At 50.9% G+C, this 16,939-nt stretch overlaps 1 protein-coding gene across 7 annotated transcripts in view; it reads right to left on the bottom strand.

Moving 5' to 3' along the window:
* Positions 1-16,939, bottom strand: part of AHRR (aryl hydrocarbon receptor repressor) — a 111,418-nt gene that overhangs the window by 63,436 nt on the left and 31,043 nt on the right. For all 7 annotated transcript variants that reach the window (XR_010116280.1, XM_063619615.1, XM_063619617.1 and 4 more), the window contains one exon: positions 15,407-15,588. Coding sequence is in view for 6 of the 7 variants with exons in the window: in XM_063619615.1 (XP_063475685.1) it covers positions 15,407-15,588 (182 nt within the window). In the remaining variant the exon portion in view is untranslated. The remainder of the gene's footprint in view (positions 1-15,406; positions 15,589-16,939) is intronic.

The raw sequence follows: 16,939 nt of genomic DNA on the forward strand, positions 1-16,939 counted from the left end.
CCCCCAGCCCACCCCAGCCCTGGAGGAGGAGGGAAGGCACTGAGGGGCTGTGTGCTGAGCAGCACCACTGCTTCCTATCCAGGAAGCCTGGAGGAGGAGCTCAACCAGCAGAAACCCTGCCGCTTCCTTCCTGTGAGGGGAGAAGGTGGTAAGGAATGTGGGTGCTTCATGAAGGTCCCTATTGGCAGGACTGCCTGCCTCTCTGCAGAGCCCTTGGCAGGGCCTGAGTGGTGCAAGCAGCCAGATTCGAGAGGAAGGCCCGGGATCCCTTTCTTCTCCATCGTTTTCACTCAGCCATTACCAGGCACATCGACCCTAAGCATCCTCGTTCGAAGGGACAGAACTCCACAGACGGGCGTAAGGGAGAGAGGAGCAGGCGGCCCCCAGGCTGACTCGGTTTAGGACTCCCTCAAGGGAATCGTCCTAAGTAAAGCTGCCTGGCAGTCTGCAGCTCCTGGGAGCATTTCACCACAGAGGGCTTCAACAGTGACCACGGGAGTCGGTTCCACAGTCCTGGAAGGACAGTCAGAGCCACCTTGTGAGTCCAAGACAGGTCAGCCCAGGACAGGTGGGCCCAGGACAGGTGGGTCTAGGACAGGTGGGCCCAGATGCTCAGTCCTAGTATGGGACACACGGGGGCTTACCCATGCATGAGGCAGCCTGCCAGCCCCTGCTGCACCTGCCCAGGGAATGGGACGCAGGATTCCCACCACCTGCAAGCTCATCACTTCAGAGCCCCAGAGACTCCCTCAGAAAGCCTAGAGGAGGGCTGGACTGAAACCCTGACTCAGACGGGCAGCTGCTGTTGGCAGTCACAGCCGGCCCTGGAGCTAACGAGGACACAGGCCTAGTGTGCTGACCCACGTCACACGTCAACCACCTGCAGCACTGGGTGCTCTGATTAAACATCGTGCCTGCTATGTTGGGAGGTGTTTCCAGATGGGGGTCCCATTTGAATCCATGGGCTCGGTGAAGCCAGTGGTCTCCCCCAGTGTGGCTGGGCAGTCTGTGGGCGGCTGGAGAGAACTAGACAGGATGAATCACCCCTTTTTCCTGACTCACGGCTTGAGCCGGATCAGCTCATCTCCCCTTCTCCGGCCACAGGAGGGAATTTACCCCAGTGCCCCTGGCCCTCAGGCCTCTGGGCTTGGACTGAACTACACCTCGGCTCTCCTGGATCTCCAGCTTGCAGCTGTCTGAGCCACCTGCTCATAATAAGTCTCCCCATATCTGTCTCCGGTCAGTTCTGTTTTTCTGCAGAGCCCTAACTGACATGCCCTGTAAAGCCTGGCCCGAGGTCGGCCGAGAGCTCCACACCAGGCCCGGCCTCTGTGCTCTGGGTACCTCCAAGGCAGGCCTCCTCTGGGTTACTTCCTCCTCCAGCAACCCAGGGAGGTCGGACAAGCATGACGGGAACGTGCCCCCCTCCCCCCACTGACACCTGCACCTTCCCATGGGCTGCCCCCTGCACCCCACACTATCACCTGTGCCTTCCCTAGACCTGTCCCCAATCCCATCACCTGTGCCTTCCCGCGGACTGTCCCATCACCCACAACTTCCCATGGGCTGTCCACCCCACCCCTGTCACCTGCACCTTCCTGGGGGCTGTCCACTGCGGACCACCACCTGCCTGGGGCTGCACCTACTGTGAGACTCTGAGGGTCCTGGGGGTGGCGAATGACCTTGGTGACAATTTCCCTTGAACCTGATTTCACTCACCCCTGCTCCCAGCTCAAGCTCCCTCCTGAGGGACCCTTAAGACACCTCTCCCATCCAGGAGTTGGATGGGATGCTCTGAGAAGCCTGGGACGTCCATCCAACCCTTCCCCGACGCTTGCTCTCCACAGAATTGCCTGACCTGACTGTGGATCCAGGAAATGCAGCACAACCATAACAAGGGGAGTAAATGAGCAGAGCTTCCAGCGACAGCCTGGGAGGTCAGGGCACCAGCGAGGGCCCGGGAGGACGGGGCACCAGCGAGGGCCTGGGAGGACAGGGCAGTGCTCTCAGAGCCAAGACATTCCCAAGAGGGCACCTCTGACCCCTGCTCTCACACCCCAACCATTTCTACAAATGCGTTTGCAAGTTTTACGTCAAAGGAGGGGATCACAGCCTCAAGGCTTTCAAACATTCAAATTCTGCCTTCCTTCACTTCTCAAGAACTGGATGACAAACCGTTTTGCCTTTTGAAGATGAATTGTAATATGTACATTCTGGAAGAAAATGTCATTTAGTGATTCTTGATGGCCACGAATTGTATTTTCAAAGGAAACTCCTCACCACCCAGTTACTTTCTGAACAGGTGTGTTCTGCACCGGGATGCACAGAATTTGTCCCAGCTTCTGCACAGGAAAGGTTTAGAGGAATCACTTGGGACAGACACTCTGTGCCAGAGTGTGGGACAAGCACAGCTCTCCCCAGTGGCCTAGGAGGCCTCAGGAGCATTCAGGCAGGTGACAAAGACTCAGAGCAAAGCAAGTGACCACAGAGGGAGCCCAGGCTCGTGTGGTGGGAGGCCTCAGCTCCTGAGTCGGGCTGTGCTGCATGCTCGCCTAGCTAAAGGTCTGTTCATCCCCAAGGAGCATGCGCCCCAGCCTTGCAAAGCAGGCAAGTCCACCCTGTGGGACAAAGCTGCCCCTTCAGGCCGTGGGCGGGAGGGGACCAGGACTGCGAGGGTCCCGGAGAGCCCTCAGGTGTCCCAGGAAACAGCCGGCACCAGGTTGGGGGGTTAAGACAGAATGCCCAGGAAGAGGGAGGGTGTGAGGAAGAGTGTGAGAAGCAGATGACTGTGCCGCGCTGCTCTTGACACATGGGCGGGTGTATATTTAACAGAGCGTGAGGGAATGCATTCAAGGTGCTCACTGAGGGCAAAGAGAAGCAGCAAGTGAGAAGGGGTCCCAGTAAGTGGGTGCTGGATGGGCGAGTGTCCTTCCAAAATCCTTAGTTACAGCTTGTGGGGCAGAGGGGGTTAAAAATGTCCTTCAAAGTCCCAAATTCCCCTAAGCAAGAAAAAGCATCAGGAGTATAAATAAACACACTCATTTCACACAGACACGATATTTACAAAACAGGGGGCACCCCTAAGACATATACTGCGTCAAGTTGTTGAATTTCCTATAGCAAGAATTTCCAGATTTTTCAAAAAGCACCAGAGAGCTTTAGAGATTTCACACTTCCTTATGGTGCAAAATGAACCACAAAAAAATGCACTTCTTCTGAGCCAGCGAGGACTGGGGAGGCTGCAGCTGGCAGTGCCCACGCGTTTCTCTGGTCAAGAGAATGCGTCTCTAACCACTTTCTGAGATCACAGAACCCGGGAGCCTCAGGGGGGCTCTGCGGTCACCAGAGTCACAGGCTTGTCCTGCAGAGGAAACACACCATGGCCTTGGAACCCCACGTTATCGTGGAAGATGTAACCAAAAATAGCTCTTTGGGGAAAAAAAGAATAGTTGCACACATCGCAAATCCATATTCTCTTCATGATGTGAAACATCTGGTATAAGCAAACTATTTGGGCATTCTTGTTACATTTCAACATATCAAAGAAAAGCACAGCAGGGACAAGCCAAGGGTTCAAGAAACATTTTGTAAAACAAAACCCAAAACACTGTGCTGGTGCTGTTTAACAACCAAATATTCAGTGAATCAGTGTGCGGTGCACAGGTGTACAGATGAGTGAGTGGTCAACACTGCAGGCCACTAACCCCACGCGGCCGTAGCTGGAGAGCACCCTGGCCCACGCCCTCAGGCAGGATACAGTGCCACGGTGCACACCCAGGGAGCCTTCATGAGCAGCCCCACCAGCCTCCCCTACTGCAGAAGAGGGCGCCAAGCCCTCACTGCGTCCTCTGCCCTCTACCCACAGGTATGAATGCTGCCTCGCTTGTCAACTTTCACATCAACGAGGAGTGCCAGCTCAGCTGTCAGAGTCTCTGATTTGCTTATAAATAGTGAATTTGTAAGTAAATCTATTAAGTTACGTAACCATGAATTTACAACTAACACCCATATGGGGCTGTCCTGCCTGCGAATCACCATTGCCTTCACTGTCCTCACACATCACTACCGGCGGTCAGTGGCTATCAGTCCTGCAATATTCACCATCAACAGATGCAGACCGAACTGCGTATGTCTCAGGGCCTGCGGTGTCCAATGCCCAGGGCCTCCTGAAGGACAAGGGCCTTCATTCGCCCGTGTGGTCATCCACGTCTTTGGCATCTGCCACTGCCAACCCCCATCCTGGACATACAACAGAGAAGGAGGGGGACAGAACCAGCAACACACGAGTTAAGCACTAGGAGAGAATGAGCAGCAGAGGGGACGGTGTCAGGTCAGAGGGGCAGAGGCTATGATATTAAAAGTGAGGCCAGGGAAGGCCTCCTGAGGGGTGAAGACAAGAGACCCAGCAGGAGGGCATGGCCTTCAAAAGCTACAGGTGTGCCGAGCCTCAGATGCCGCCCCCAGCAAGGCCCACGTGGCATCACTGCCTGGTGGTGCCATATTCAAGCCCCACCAGGCTGGCTCATCCGGTCCCCATGGCCACCACTGCCCACTCCTCTGTGCCCTTGACCATGCACTACGGCTCAGACCCGTGTCTGTGGGGCAGGGTGGTTGTGATGGGCGGTGAGGAAGGTGTTGATTATTCTTACATTTCTCTTTGCAAAAGGCCCAGCTGCCCAAAATGACAAGTGCTCCTAAAAGATGTGACTTGCCTCACAAACACACAAATGCACACGATGCTGTCCCACATCTGGCTATGCTGAGGGCCCACCACGTGCCCACGAACTCCCGTTCTCCCCCTGCCTCCCTGGGCACTTGTTCTTCCCCCCAGCTCCTCCCGGGTGGGAGCAGATGGGGCTCTGCTACGACCCCCCAAGGACTCACTTCAGAGCTCATATAAACACCCTGCAACTTTACCATTTTAGTTTTCCTTGTTCCTCCTGCTTATGCTTTGAGATGGTATCAAACTTTCAGAAAAGCCGTAAGAATAATATAAAGCACCCAGATACCCCACTGAGTTTCACCAGTGTCCCAATAACATCCTTTTAGCCAAGGTGGTGCTGGACTGCGGCAGCAGCCATCGCCATGCTGCCTTAGTCCCTGCCACCTCTCCATCCCTTCCAGTATCTCCTTGGCTTTCACGGCCTGCTGGGTTTTTTGGAGATTACAGGTGAGTTATTTTGCAGACTGCCTTTCAGTTTGGGTCTGTCTGGTGTTTCCTCGTGATTAGACCGAAGTTATGCACCTCCAGCCGGAGTATCAGCAAAGCAATGCCGTGCTCCACTCATTCATCCTGTTGCGTGGTGCATAATGTCGGCTTATTCCACTATTGGCAGGGTCAGATCCATCACTTAGGACAGTGAATGCTGGGCTTTTCGGCTTCAAAATTAATAGATATTTTGTTTAAGACTACAAAAATCCTGTCTCACCCCATTTTCACCACTAATTTTAGCACCAATTGATATTTCTTGCCTGAATTATGACTGTAATGGTTACCAAATGTAGTGCATGGTCAAGGGCACAGAGGAGTGGGCAGCGGTGGCCGTGGGGACCGGATGAGCCAGCCTGGTGTGGCTTGAATATGGCACCACCAGGCATTGTAATTTGACTTGTAATTCACCTCTTCTTTCTATAGTCATTTCTCTTCTTATAGTCATTAATTAGCCTATTGTGAGGAAAAACTTATTTACTTATTTATTCAATCATTTATATAAATGTGACCCTATAAAATCGTATTTTATTCACTGGGGTATAGCCCATTACTATCATTATTCATTTTAGTGATGAAATTGTCCCAGACTTGGCCAGTGGGAGCCCCTTCAAGACAGCTTCTGTGTCCTGTGACATATCTTCATCGCTGGTGACCACTGCCTTGCTTTCTGGCATAAGGTAAGTACAAAATACCTTGTACTTTGCTCCAGCTCTTGAAAGAGCCCCAAAAGCCCTAGTTCCTTTTAATGGCAAGAGGCATTTAGAAACCAACGTCTGAATGTTAGGTGTGATTGCTGCTGCTGGGGTGTCACTGTTCCGAGGCTCTCTCAGTGGACAGTGTGTGTGTGGGGGGGGGGTGAGTGTACACACATTTTACATACATATTCACGTCTCTCTTTATATATTGAAAACCATGAGTTCACACCAATACCTCCAATTCCAATTCAACATCACACGACTCAATAGAATGGAATTATTTTTTTCTTTACTATTTGGTAGAAATTGCTTTAAAGCTATCTGAGCCTAGATTTTCTCTGTGTGAAGATTTTAAACAACTGAATCAATTTCTTTAATGGTCCTATGACATTCAGGTTTTCTATTTCTTCTTGAGTCAGTTTTAATAAGTTATATTTTCTAGGAATTTTTTCATTTATGTTTTCAAACTTCAAATTTATTGGCATTTTGTTCATAATAGCTCCTCTTTATATTCCTAATACTGCTTATTCTTTTTTCCTTGATCAGTTTTACCAGATCTTTGTAAAGTTTATCATTTTAAAAGAACTCTATTGTATGTTTCTTTTCTATTCCATCAATATCTTCTCTTATAATTTTCTTTGACTCTCTTTTTATTTTACTGTTCTTTATCAGAACTAAATTGAATGCTTAGCTCATTAATATTTAGCCTTTCTTCTTTTATACATAAACACTTAAGATTATTTATTTCCAAGTGTTGCTTTGGCTACATCCCACACATTTTAAATATTTCTAAATTACATCATGTTTTCTTCTTTGACCTATGCGTTATATACAAGTGTGTTTATTTATTTCCAAATATACAGGTTTTCAAGTTATCTGTTATTACAGATTTCTAGTTTATTTGCATTGAGTTCCCACCTCATTATCCTTCAATATTTTATCTTTTGAAATTTACTGAGACTTGCTTTATTGGCCAATAAGATTTCCATATATTTACCAGTTCCATGTGGGCTTTGAAAATATGTGAATTCTGTAGTTTGGGGGTAAACTGCTTTATGTATGTCCACTAAATTAATCTTTTTTTTCTTTGCATTGTTCAAATGTTCTATAAACTTTACTGGCTTTTATTTACTTCTTCTATAAAATACTGAGTTACAGTATTTAAAACATTTCTCTCTGATGATGAATTTATATATTCTTCCTTATAGTCCTGTCAATATTTGCTTTATAGATTTTGAAATTATGTTATGGAAAGCATAAAAATTCAAAATTATATTATCTGCTTGATGAAATGAATTGTTTAATCATTACATAGTGATTTTCTCTATCTCCAGTGATGTTTTTTACCCCAAAATCAATTTTTTTACATTAATATAGATTCATCATATTTCCTTCAGTTATATTTCCCCAGTATACCCTTTCCAATCCTTTTACTTTCATCTTTTCTGTACCCTTAGAGTGTAGGTGTGTCTTCTGTAAACAGCAAATAGTAATCCACTTTAATAATCTTTATCTTTTAATTGTTATGTTTATTCCATTTACATTTATTGTAGTTACTGATATATTTGGACTTTTGTTCCACCTCTTTTGTGTTTCTTTTTTCCCTTCTCTTTCTAGTCTTTTCCTTTTGATTGATTACATTTTCTCATTCTTTTTTCTTTCCATTAGTTTGAAATTTCAACCCCATTTCTATGGTTGATGATTATCCTGAAAATTTTATTACAAATTAGATAATCATCCTCCAAAGTTAATACAAGAATCTTAGGACTTTTTAACTCATCACCCTCTTCAAATTTGTATCATATTATGACTATATACTTATTTCTCTTTTTAAAATTCTTATATCACCATTATTATTTAACACAATGTGTTTGATTTGATTTGATTTACCCATATAGTCACCACCTTCTTGTTTTTCATTCCCCCTTGCATCTCAAATCTTCCACCTGGAATTCTCTTCCTTCTGCATGAAGTGTATCTTTAATATTTTCCTTTAATAAAGTTATCTCTGGGTTCTCAGCTTCACTTAGTTTTTGGTCTCTGATTGTTCCTTAATTTCCTACCAGCCCATAAATGTATTTTTAAAGGCTTAAAATATTTTATCTTGAAGTTTTGGCTGTTATCAGTAGAAGGATTCCTCAGTTACATATTGAAAATGGAAGAGACTGTGTTAAGTAGCCAATATTCTCTCACTAGACTCTAAATACCAAGAACCTAAGACCATAGCAGCTCTTTTTTTACTTGCATTAGAACAGGATGTTAATATGGAACTTTCCTGGTCTGAATTTTCGCTGAGTCCCCAAGACAAGAAGTGCCAATTGTTCCCATGTGAAATTCTGGGTGATCTAGGTAGAGGAGGTGTTGAAGATGAGAGCTCAAGTTTGACAGGAGGGCTTCCTTGGGAGAGGGGGGCTGTGCTCTCAGTCTGTCCTCACCCAACCTGCACCATGAGAGGGATGGGCAGCTTTCTCCTCACTTCATTCCAAGAGGGGTTTCACGAGGCCTGCAAGTGCCTACTGTGTGCCTCCTGAGGCTGGTGGGGGGCAGAGACCTGGTATCCCTCTTACACTCAAGAAATCTAAAGGGCAACAGTTGACTCCTGGAGCTCCCAGTAGGCAACTAGGCTGCATGTGGAAATAACCTTAACTCAGTGGATCAAAGGTGCACATTTCCTGTGGACCAAGTGGGGTCATACTGCCTGAACACTGGCCTGGGATGTCTTAAATCCTGCCCAGAAGGGTTCCCGGAGATGTGAGGGCAGACCTTAGCAAGAGGCTAGAGGTACCATGGCCACCTCGGGCTAAGGAAGTGAGTGTAAGGGACCAGCTGGAGAGGATGCACCTCCTGAGTTGGCCAATTGTGGCAGACACCCCAGGGTAGGGTGGTCACTCAGGAGACCATGAGAATGCCCCCGGAGCCCCCTGGATTCCCTGCCAGCCTCATGTGCCAGCTCTCTGCCATGCCAGCCATACAGAACCTCTCTTGTCCTTACCTCTTATCCCTCTTGCTCCTCCCACTGGAGGGTTGGAAGCCATAGCTACCAGTGGGGGAGGACCCAGGGGGCAGCAGCCAGCCTGGCACCCAGCCTCCCACCTGCCACAGCACCAGGTGAGGTTGGGAAAAGGTTCACATGTGGAAGACATGTAGAGTTTTAACTGTTTTGCTGGACCTATACTAATCAACAAGCCCAGCCTGCTTGGGGCCACATTAGTGGGAGACACTGAATTACCTAGAAGGGACCAGAAAAGTCCTGGGATTATCCCAGTTTCTTCCAGGCACAGAAGGAGAATCAGTCCACAAAGGAGGTTTGCTGGGGCAGACATGAGAAAAATCAAAGTTGTTTTCTGTCAATCCTTGGCCAGCTTCCTTCAAGAATAAACTCAAGCACCAGGAATGAGTGAGTAAATGAGTGAATGAGCCCCTGCTCTTCTTGGCCAGATTCATCTTTTGGAAGCAGTTAAAAGAGGTAGGAAAAGTAAAATCAGCTCCTAAAATAATCACGAGTGATCTTGCCATAAACTGAAACAGTGCTTGAGAAACCATTCCTGAGGGCCTCAGGGTCTGAGGCAGGAGTGGCCTCACAGCATCAGGGCAGGACCAACTCTCATCCTCTCCTGGCTCTTAAGTACAGAGAAATACCCTAAATTATTTTAAACTTGTGAGTCTTTGCATGAAATGCTCCCCAAGGGGAAGCCATCTTCCAGAAAGCACCAGTGACAGAGAGGAAGGAGGTGAGGGAAAGGGTTGGAGCACAGCCTGGAGAGCTGGAAGGCACACGACCCACATGTGCCCATGCCCACCGCAAGATGAGAAAAATCGAGTCCCAGACCTGCGGCCCTGCCATGGGGGCTTGCCTTAGCCTCTAGGGCTGCTGTAACAAAATGATTTAAACAAGAAAGTTATTTTCTTGCAGTTCTGGAAGCTAGAAGCCCATGATCAAGGTGCCGCCAAATTCAGTTTCTGGTGAGGGCTCTCTTCTTGGCTTGTGGACAGCCACCTTCTCACTGCATCTTCACATGAATTCCCTGCTGTGCTTGTGGACAGAGTGAGCCCTCCAATGTCTCTCCTTATACGTGTGCTAATCCCATCAGATCAGAGCTCTGTCCTTATGACCGCATTTAACCTTAAACTTAACTTCCTTAGAGGCCCCTTCTCCAAATACAGCCAAACTAGGGGCTAGGGCTTCAACATATGAGTTTTAGGGGACACAAACATTCAGTTTATAACATTCAATCTTTGCCTCCAAAATTTATGTCCTCGCATGTAAAATACATTAATTCCATCCCAACAGCCCCAAAAGTCTTAACCCATTCCAGCATCAACTCTGAAGTCTAAGCCAAAGTTTCTTTAACTACCATCTAAATCAGAAATGGATAAGACTCAAGGTACAATTTCTCCTAAAGCAGACCTGCTCTCCAGCCAAGAACCTGTGAAGCCAGACAAGCCATGTCCTTCTAAAATACAACGGTGAACAGGCATGGGATGGAACTCCCCATTGCAAAAGGCAGGACCCAGAAGGAAGAGAGGGGAGACAGGTCCCAAGCAAGTCACACATCTAGCAAGGCAAAGCCCCTGAGACCTGGAGGCCTGGGGACAACCCTCTTTGGCTCCATGCTCTGCCCAGAGGCCCGGCCTCTTCCCCAGCTCTGCAGTGGCCCCATTCTCCGAAATCCAGGAAGAGACAGCCCTGCCCTGTGCCTATGGTGGAAGTGGCACCCGATTACCTCTGAATCACCCCCAGGCATACTCTCTCCCTTCTGGAAAGATGAAACATGTCGGCCGCTGGTGAGCACTACCTCCCGCCCTGTTCTCCTTAGGCCAAGCTGACAGTGTCTCTGCGCGCCTGGTCCCATCCCCACTCCTGGCCTCTGCTGAGGAGGCTTCCTGGTTGGGCTCCTGGCTCACACCCAGTCTCCCTACCAAATGGTCATTCCGCCACATGCAAGTCTGTCCAGAACACTTTCTCTTTTTTTTTGAGACGGAGTCTCGCTCTGTCACCCAGGCTGGAGTGCAGTGGCAAGATCTCGGCCCACTGCAACCTCTGCCTCCCGGGTTCAAGCAATTCTCTGCCTCAGCCTCCCAAGTAGCTGTGACTACAGGCGCCCGCCACCATGCCCGGCTAACTTTTATATTTTTAGTAGAGATGGGGTTTCACCATCTTGGCCAGGCTGGTCTTGAACTCCTGACCTCGTGATCCACCTGCCTCGGCCTCCCAAAGTGCTGGTATTACAGGTGTGAGCCACCGTACCCAGCCCACTTTCTCATGTTTTGCAATGTGGATAGGCTGAGAATTTTCCAAATCTTCAAGTTCTGGTTGCTTTTCTTTTCGCAATTCCTTCAATGTATCTCTCTCCTCTGATGTTTCACTATAAGCAGTAAGGAGAAGCAAGGGTTTCAACACTTTGCTTAGAAATCTCACCAGCAAAACATCCCATTTCATCACTTGCAAGTTCCGCTTTCCACAAAATGCTAGAACTCAGTCCAGCCAAGTCCTTGCCACTTTATAACAAGAATCACTTTCCTCGCGTTTCAAGGGCACGTTCCTCACCAGAATCTGCCTTAATGCTCACATTTCTATCAGTGTTCTGCTCATGGGGTACATGTGTTCTCTACGACCACAGCTCTCCCTACAATGCTCTTCTCTCTGAGCCCTCACCAACAACGCCTTTAACACCCATAGTTCTACCAACAACTGCTTCACAGCCATCAGGGCTCTTTCTAGCGCACACCTCAAAACTCCTCCAGCCTCCACCCACCAGCCAGCTGCAAGTCACTTCCACATTCTTAGGTATGTGGCATGCAGTGCAGGGCACCCCACAGGGCACCCCACTTCTCTGCTTGAGCTGCTTATAATAAACACCCCCGCCTGGGGGCTTAAACAACAGGAATTGGCTTTCCCACAGTTCTGGAGCCAAAAGCCCATCATCAGGGTGCAGCTGATTTGGCTCTGGTGAGGGCTCTCTTTCCAGCCTGCAGACAGCTGCCTTCCCCCTGTGTTCTCTCACAGCCTTTCTTTAGGGGGTGTTCAGCACAGAGCAGGAGAGAGGGTTCTTTTGTGTCTCCTTTTTAAGGACACAGGTCCTATCAGTTCAGGCCCCCCCCACTTATGATGTCGTTTAACCTTAATTTCTTCCTAAGAGGCCCCACCTACAAATACAGCTACACTGGGAATTAGGGTTTCACTATATGAATAGGTGAAGGGACGAGACAAACATCCACTCCATAAAATGATCATCAAGGAAAAGGTAAATCTTCAGTGAAAGCTGAAAATCAGCACGATTTGGCTTAATAAAGTATAACTTCAGGCCTGGGTTTACACAATCACTCATAATCTCAAGGAGCATGGAATTTTTTACCTGCTAGCAAGCGTGGGATTCCAGAGTTCAAGATCCCAGGACACTTCGTGGCGCTGTGGGGCCTCTGTTCTTGCCCACCTAGGGTGGGGTGAAGCGGATGTGCCCATTCAGCCCGGGTGGGCTTCAGAGCCAGGACTGACCCCAGGAGGGGCTCCAGGATGGACACAGGTGTGTGTTCAGGCCCCACAGTGGAGCACGGCGGATGCAAAGGAACAAGAGGACTCTGATGCTGCTGCGGGTGATGAGTGGAGGGAGCAGGGAGCAGCGTCATCCTGACAGGAAAATCCCCAGGCTTTCAGAGTGAGGCTGTGCCACCTTCTCTCCTCCCTGCTTTGTTTTTGGGACTGTTCTACTCCACACTTCTCTACACAGCAACAAGAACACACACCTTGGTGCCCCGTCAGCACTCCGGCCCCACGCGTGGAGGTGGACACAGCCGCATACCAGGCCCCGGTGGACTCGGTGCCTGAGGGCCTCCACTCCCGGGCGCTTTTCCTCAGTTGCTGACTGCAGCAGTCCTGGCAAACGCAGGCACCCCCAAGGAGCTCTGGGAGGGTGTCCTGACCCACAGCTGGGCTTCAGCAACAGAGCTGGGGCTTCTGGACCTGGTCAGTGTTAGGGTCCCACGTCCCAGGCTGTGACCAGGGTTCAGCCTAGAAGGGGCCCAGCTCCCCTCCATGCCCTGCAACAGGAGGGCAGAGAGCTCTCTCAAGGTGGCAGCGGACCGTCTACTCCGCACCACCTCCTTCCCTCTTATTTTGTGCCGACTTCCCCTGGTGTGAATAGTAAAATCACCAAGAGTGGAAAATCCCGACCTTAACAGTCACCCAAGAGAAGGGTAGAAGCTAAGAGTTTTATAACTTAAAGTGCCAATTTCCAAACAAAAATAAAATAAATCACTGCATTCTAAAAATCCACGAAGGTCAACATTAAACATCACAAGCAAATGCTCAGGCCATCATCACCCTGGTTCATGTCCTTCCCGAAGGCAACTTTTTATGGCAGCCATAATGAAATTAGCTTACCCATCTCTTAGTCAAGAGGCATAGTTTAAGATCCAACTTTTATAGCTTGACTTGTTTCTAATTATACAGTGGAAATGACTTCAGAAAAGTTTTCAGAATTTCCTCTAAAATGTACAGCCTGAAGGGGATCACAAAATTCACAATCCTTGGTAGAAAAATCAGGAAGTTTATTTCCCTAACTGTGAAAGCTGCAGCACTCTCGTGAGCCGGTGGCTCCTGAGAGTCACTGCAGCTGCGGCAGAGGTGGGCACCTCCTGGCAGGGCAGCAGGAGGCATGCAGGGTGCCCCTGCACAGGATGGCCATCCAGTGCCATTGCCCCGGCTTGGGGCGGGCAGCAGGATGGGAAGCTCACTCGCTGGCAGGTTAAGAAGAACCAGGTGTCCAAACCTGCTGGAAACATCAGAATCAGACTTTCTGAGGCTGTCAAGCCCTGGCCTGGCTGGGCACAGTGGGACCTGTGCAGAGAGGAAATGACCTGGCCTCTCCTCCAACCTCCCAGCGAGAGGGTGAGGCTGTGCGGTGTTGGTGGGAGGAAGCCAATGTGCCAGGTCTTTAGCTCGGGACAAAGCCTCCCCACCAGCTGCCCCAGCCCTTCCTGCGCTGTCCAGATACGGGGACTGCCCTCTGCCATTGGCGCTGCTGAGCCACACTGCGCCATCCATGAGAGGCGTGTCCCAGAAGGCAAACCTGGGAGCCTGCCCTCAATTCCATGCTGGTGCCCATGCCTGGGTGCGTGCAGGGTGGTGCCCGCTCCACCACACCAGACCACACCAACTGCACCACATCTTAACCCTCCTGGAAAAGCTGCCATCCTGCACATATGGCAAACCCCAGGTCTCTCAGGTAAACTGAGTCCAACACCACCCAGCAGCCCTGGGCACCGGGAGGCCCAGGCTGGGAATGGAGATAAATATAAAATTAATAGTTTTCAACATAAAATTAGAAAACCTGGAATGTAAAACTAAAACTTGCTGTGACCTCACCACTCAGATAAGCTCTGTTAACATTTTGTGGGATTTGATTTACACGGGGGCTGCGGCCAGCCAGGACCCGGGGAAGACCCTCAGTGTGGGGCCGGCACTGGCAGGACACAGCGTGTGATGCTGAGCATCACCGTGGCTTTCCTTCCCGCATCCCATGGGCCACGTCCTTCCCTGGGGGTGTCTGAGGGTGCACAGAGGCCTGCAGGGGCCCAGGCACTGAGAGCCTCTCGCACCCTGAGACAGACGCCCCCCGCCAGAGGAGACCCCCACCCTGACTCAAACTCAGGTGTGCAGGCACCGGGCACAACTGCCACACGCTGCTGGTCACGGGGTTTTTAATTCTAAAAGTGCTGCAATCAAACCACATTCAGGCATGTCACCCAACACGGAAGCTGGAAGCAGCTTCTCTCCCACCCTCCCGCAACGTCAAAGGCCCCACGGTCTACACCTGCGAGTTCTCTAGAGAGATCCCAGCTCCCAGGGCAGCAATAACCGGAAATCTAAGGAAACGCCATGCTTCCAAGGACAGACAGGGCACAGGCCTGGGGAGGCCCCACCTGAGATGCAGGAGCCTCAGAAGCCCCTCCCCACGAGAGGGCAGCCCCAGCAGCTGCGTCCGGGCAGGGCCTGGCGTGGGCAGGGGGAGGCGTCCGGCACCCCAGGGCAGCCCCCGGGTCCCACCTAGTCAGCTGCCTCAGCCTCCTGACCATGCCCAGCCCTGCTCATCCACAAAGCCGACCTCCCCATTCCCTGGAGCTGGGGTCTGTGGGGAAGCCCCAGTGAGGCCCAGCACCAGGAGGAACAGCCCCAGCCCCTCCCACAGGAGCTGCACAGCTTCAGCAAACCCAGGACCCCAGGCGCAAACTGGCCCATCCCAGCAAACTGGGGTGAGGCCCCCACCGTGAGAGTGTCGAGGACAGCTAGGGCCAGATCTGACCCCAGGGAAAACCTATAGCCCAGCCAGCTCCCAGCCAGGGGCCAAGTCTCCAGGTTCTGGGGGCAGCGTGGGGGAAGAAGGGAGTGCACATGATGCAACCCACCAGACACACTTCACCTGGCCACGAGGCCCCAGGTGGACTCAGGGGAGACACAGCCTGACTCAAGTGAACGGGTGGGCGCAGATGAGAGTCCTACCTTGGAAGAAGCTCTTCACCCGGAGGTAACTGACACTGAGGCGCAGGACAGAAAGCTTGTCAAGCTTGGAGATGATGTCAGGCGGGAACGGCAGCAGGCTGGCCAGGTGGTCCAACTCGGCGTTGAGGCGGTCCCGGTGCCGCTTGGAGGGGTTGGACTTCTCTGCCCCCACGGCGGGCCTCCTGTGGGGAGATGGTCTGGGTCAGGTGGGCTTCTCCACCAGAAGCCACGGGCCCCCTGGGGCAGAGACCGTCCTCTGCAGTGACCTTACTAGGAGCATCTTAGCTGCTGCCAGGACAAAAGGCGGGAAGAGGACTAAAGCTCACCCATGCCTCAAGACATAGACACTAAAAACCACAGCACACAACAGCCAAGTACAGCTCAGTATCTGGAGGCGACGCACAGAGAAGGAGCAAACCAGCCTGAGAACCGCAGCTCAGAGCACGGAGACAGGGCACGGCCCCCAGCTGTGAGACGGGCACATTTCTCCACCTCTCCACTACGGATCCCTGAGGAGGGAGGAAGACGCCTGGCCCCAGGCTGGCAGGGCAAGAGTGAGCATAGAAAATGCCACATTCATTCAGCATCCTTAGGGGACTCCTTGGTGTCTAAACAAAACCTAACACATTCCAGAAAAGGTCCTCCTGGCATCAGCCGGGCTGTGCCCAAGGCCGCTCCGAGCTTCAGTTTCTCCTGTACGTGCTGGGGCTGAGGGGAGAATACCCAGGGCAAATGAGACCGGGTGCCTGCCACTCTGGGGCCCCACAAAGGGGCAGTGAGGGCCGTCACCCAATTCTCCTAATAAGCCACGGCAGGCCTGCTCTACCCACAAAAAGGGGCCACCTGTGGAGCTTCCACACCACAGAGCCCAGAGAGGGAGGGAGCTGACCCCACTCACCCAACCTACCTTAAAATGACAGGAGCTTCACGTGACCCTCTCACCTCAGAGTGACCATCCCCTACGGCTGACCCATTTAACCTCACAGTGACCATCCCCTACGGCTGACCCATTTAACCTCACAGTGACCATCCCCTACGGCTGACCCATTTAACCTCAGAGTGACCATCCCCTACGGCTGACCCATTTAACCTCACAGTGACCATCCCCTATGGCTGACCCATTTAACCTCACAGTGACCATCCCCTATGGCTGACCCATTTAACCTCACAGTGACCATCCCCTACGGCTGACCCATTTAACCTCAGAGTGACCGTCCCCTACGGCTGACCCATTTAACCTCAGAGTGACCGTCCCCCACGGCTGACCCATTTAACCTCAGAGTGACCGTCCCCCACGGCTGACCCATTTAACCTCACAGTGACCATCCCCTACGGCTGACCCATTTAACCTCACAGTGACCATCCCCTATGGCTGACCCATTTAACCTCAGAGTGACCGTCCCCTACGGCTGACCTATTTAACCTCACAGTGACCGTCCCCTACGGCTGACCTATTTAACCTCACAGTGACCATCCCCTACGGCTGACCCATTTAACCTCAGAGTGACCGTCCCCCACGGCTGACCCATTTAA

This window comes from Symphalangus syndactylus, chromosome 16 (assembly GCF_028878055.3).
Source record: "Symphalangus syndactylus isolate Jambi chromosome 16, NHGRI_mSymSyn1-v2.1_pri, whole genome shotgun sequence".
Classification (NCBI taxonomy): Eukaryota; Metazoa; Chordata; class Mammalia; order Primates; family Hylobatidae; genus Symphalangus; species Symphalangus syndactylus.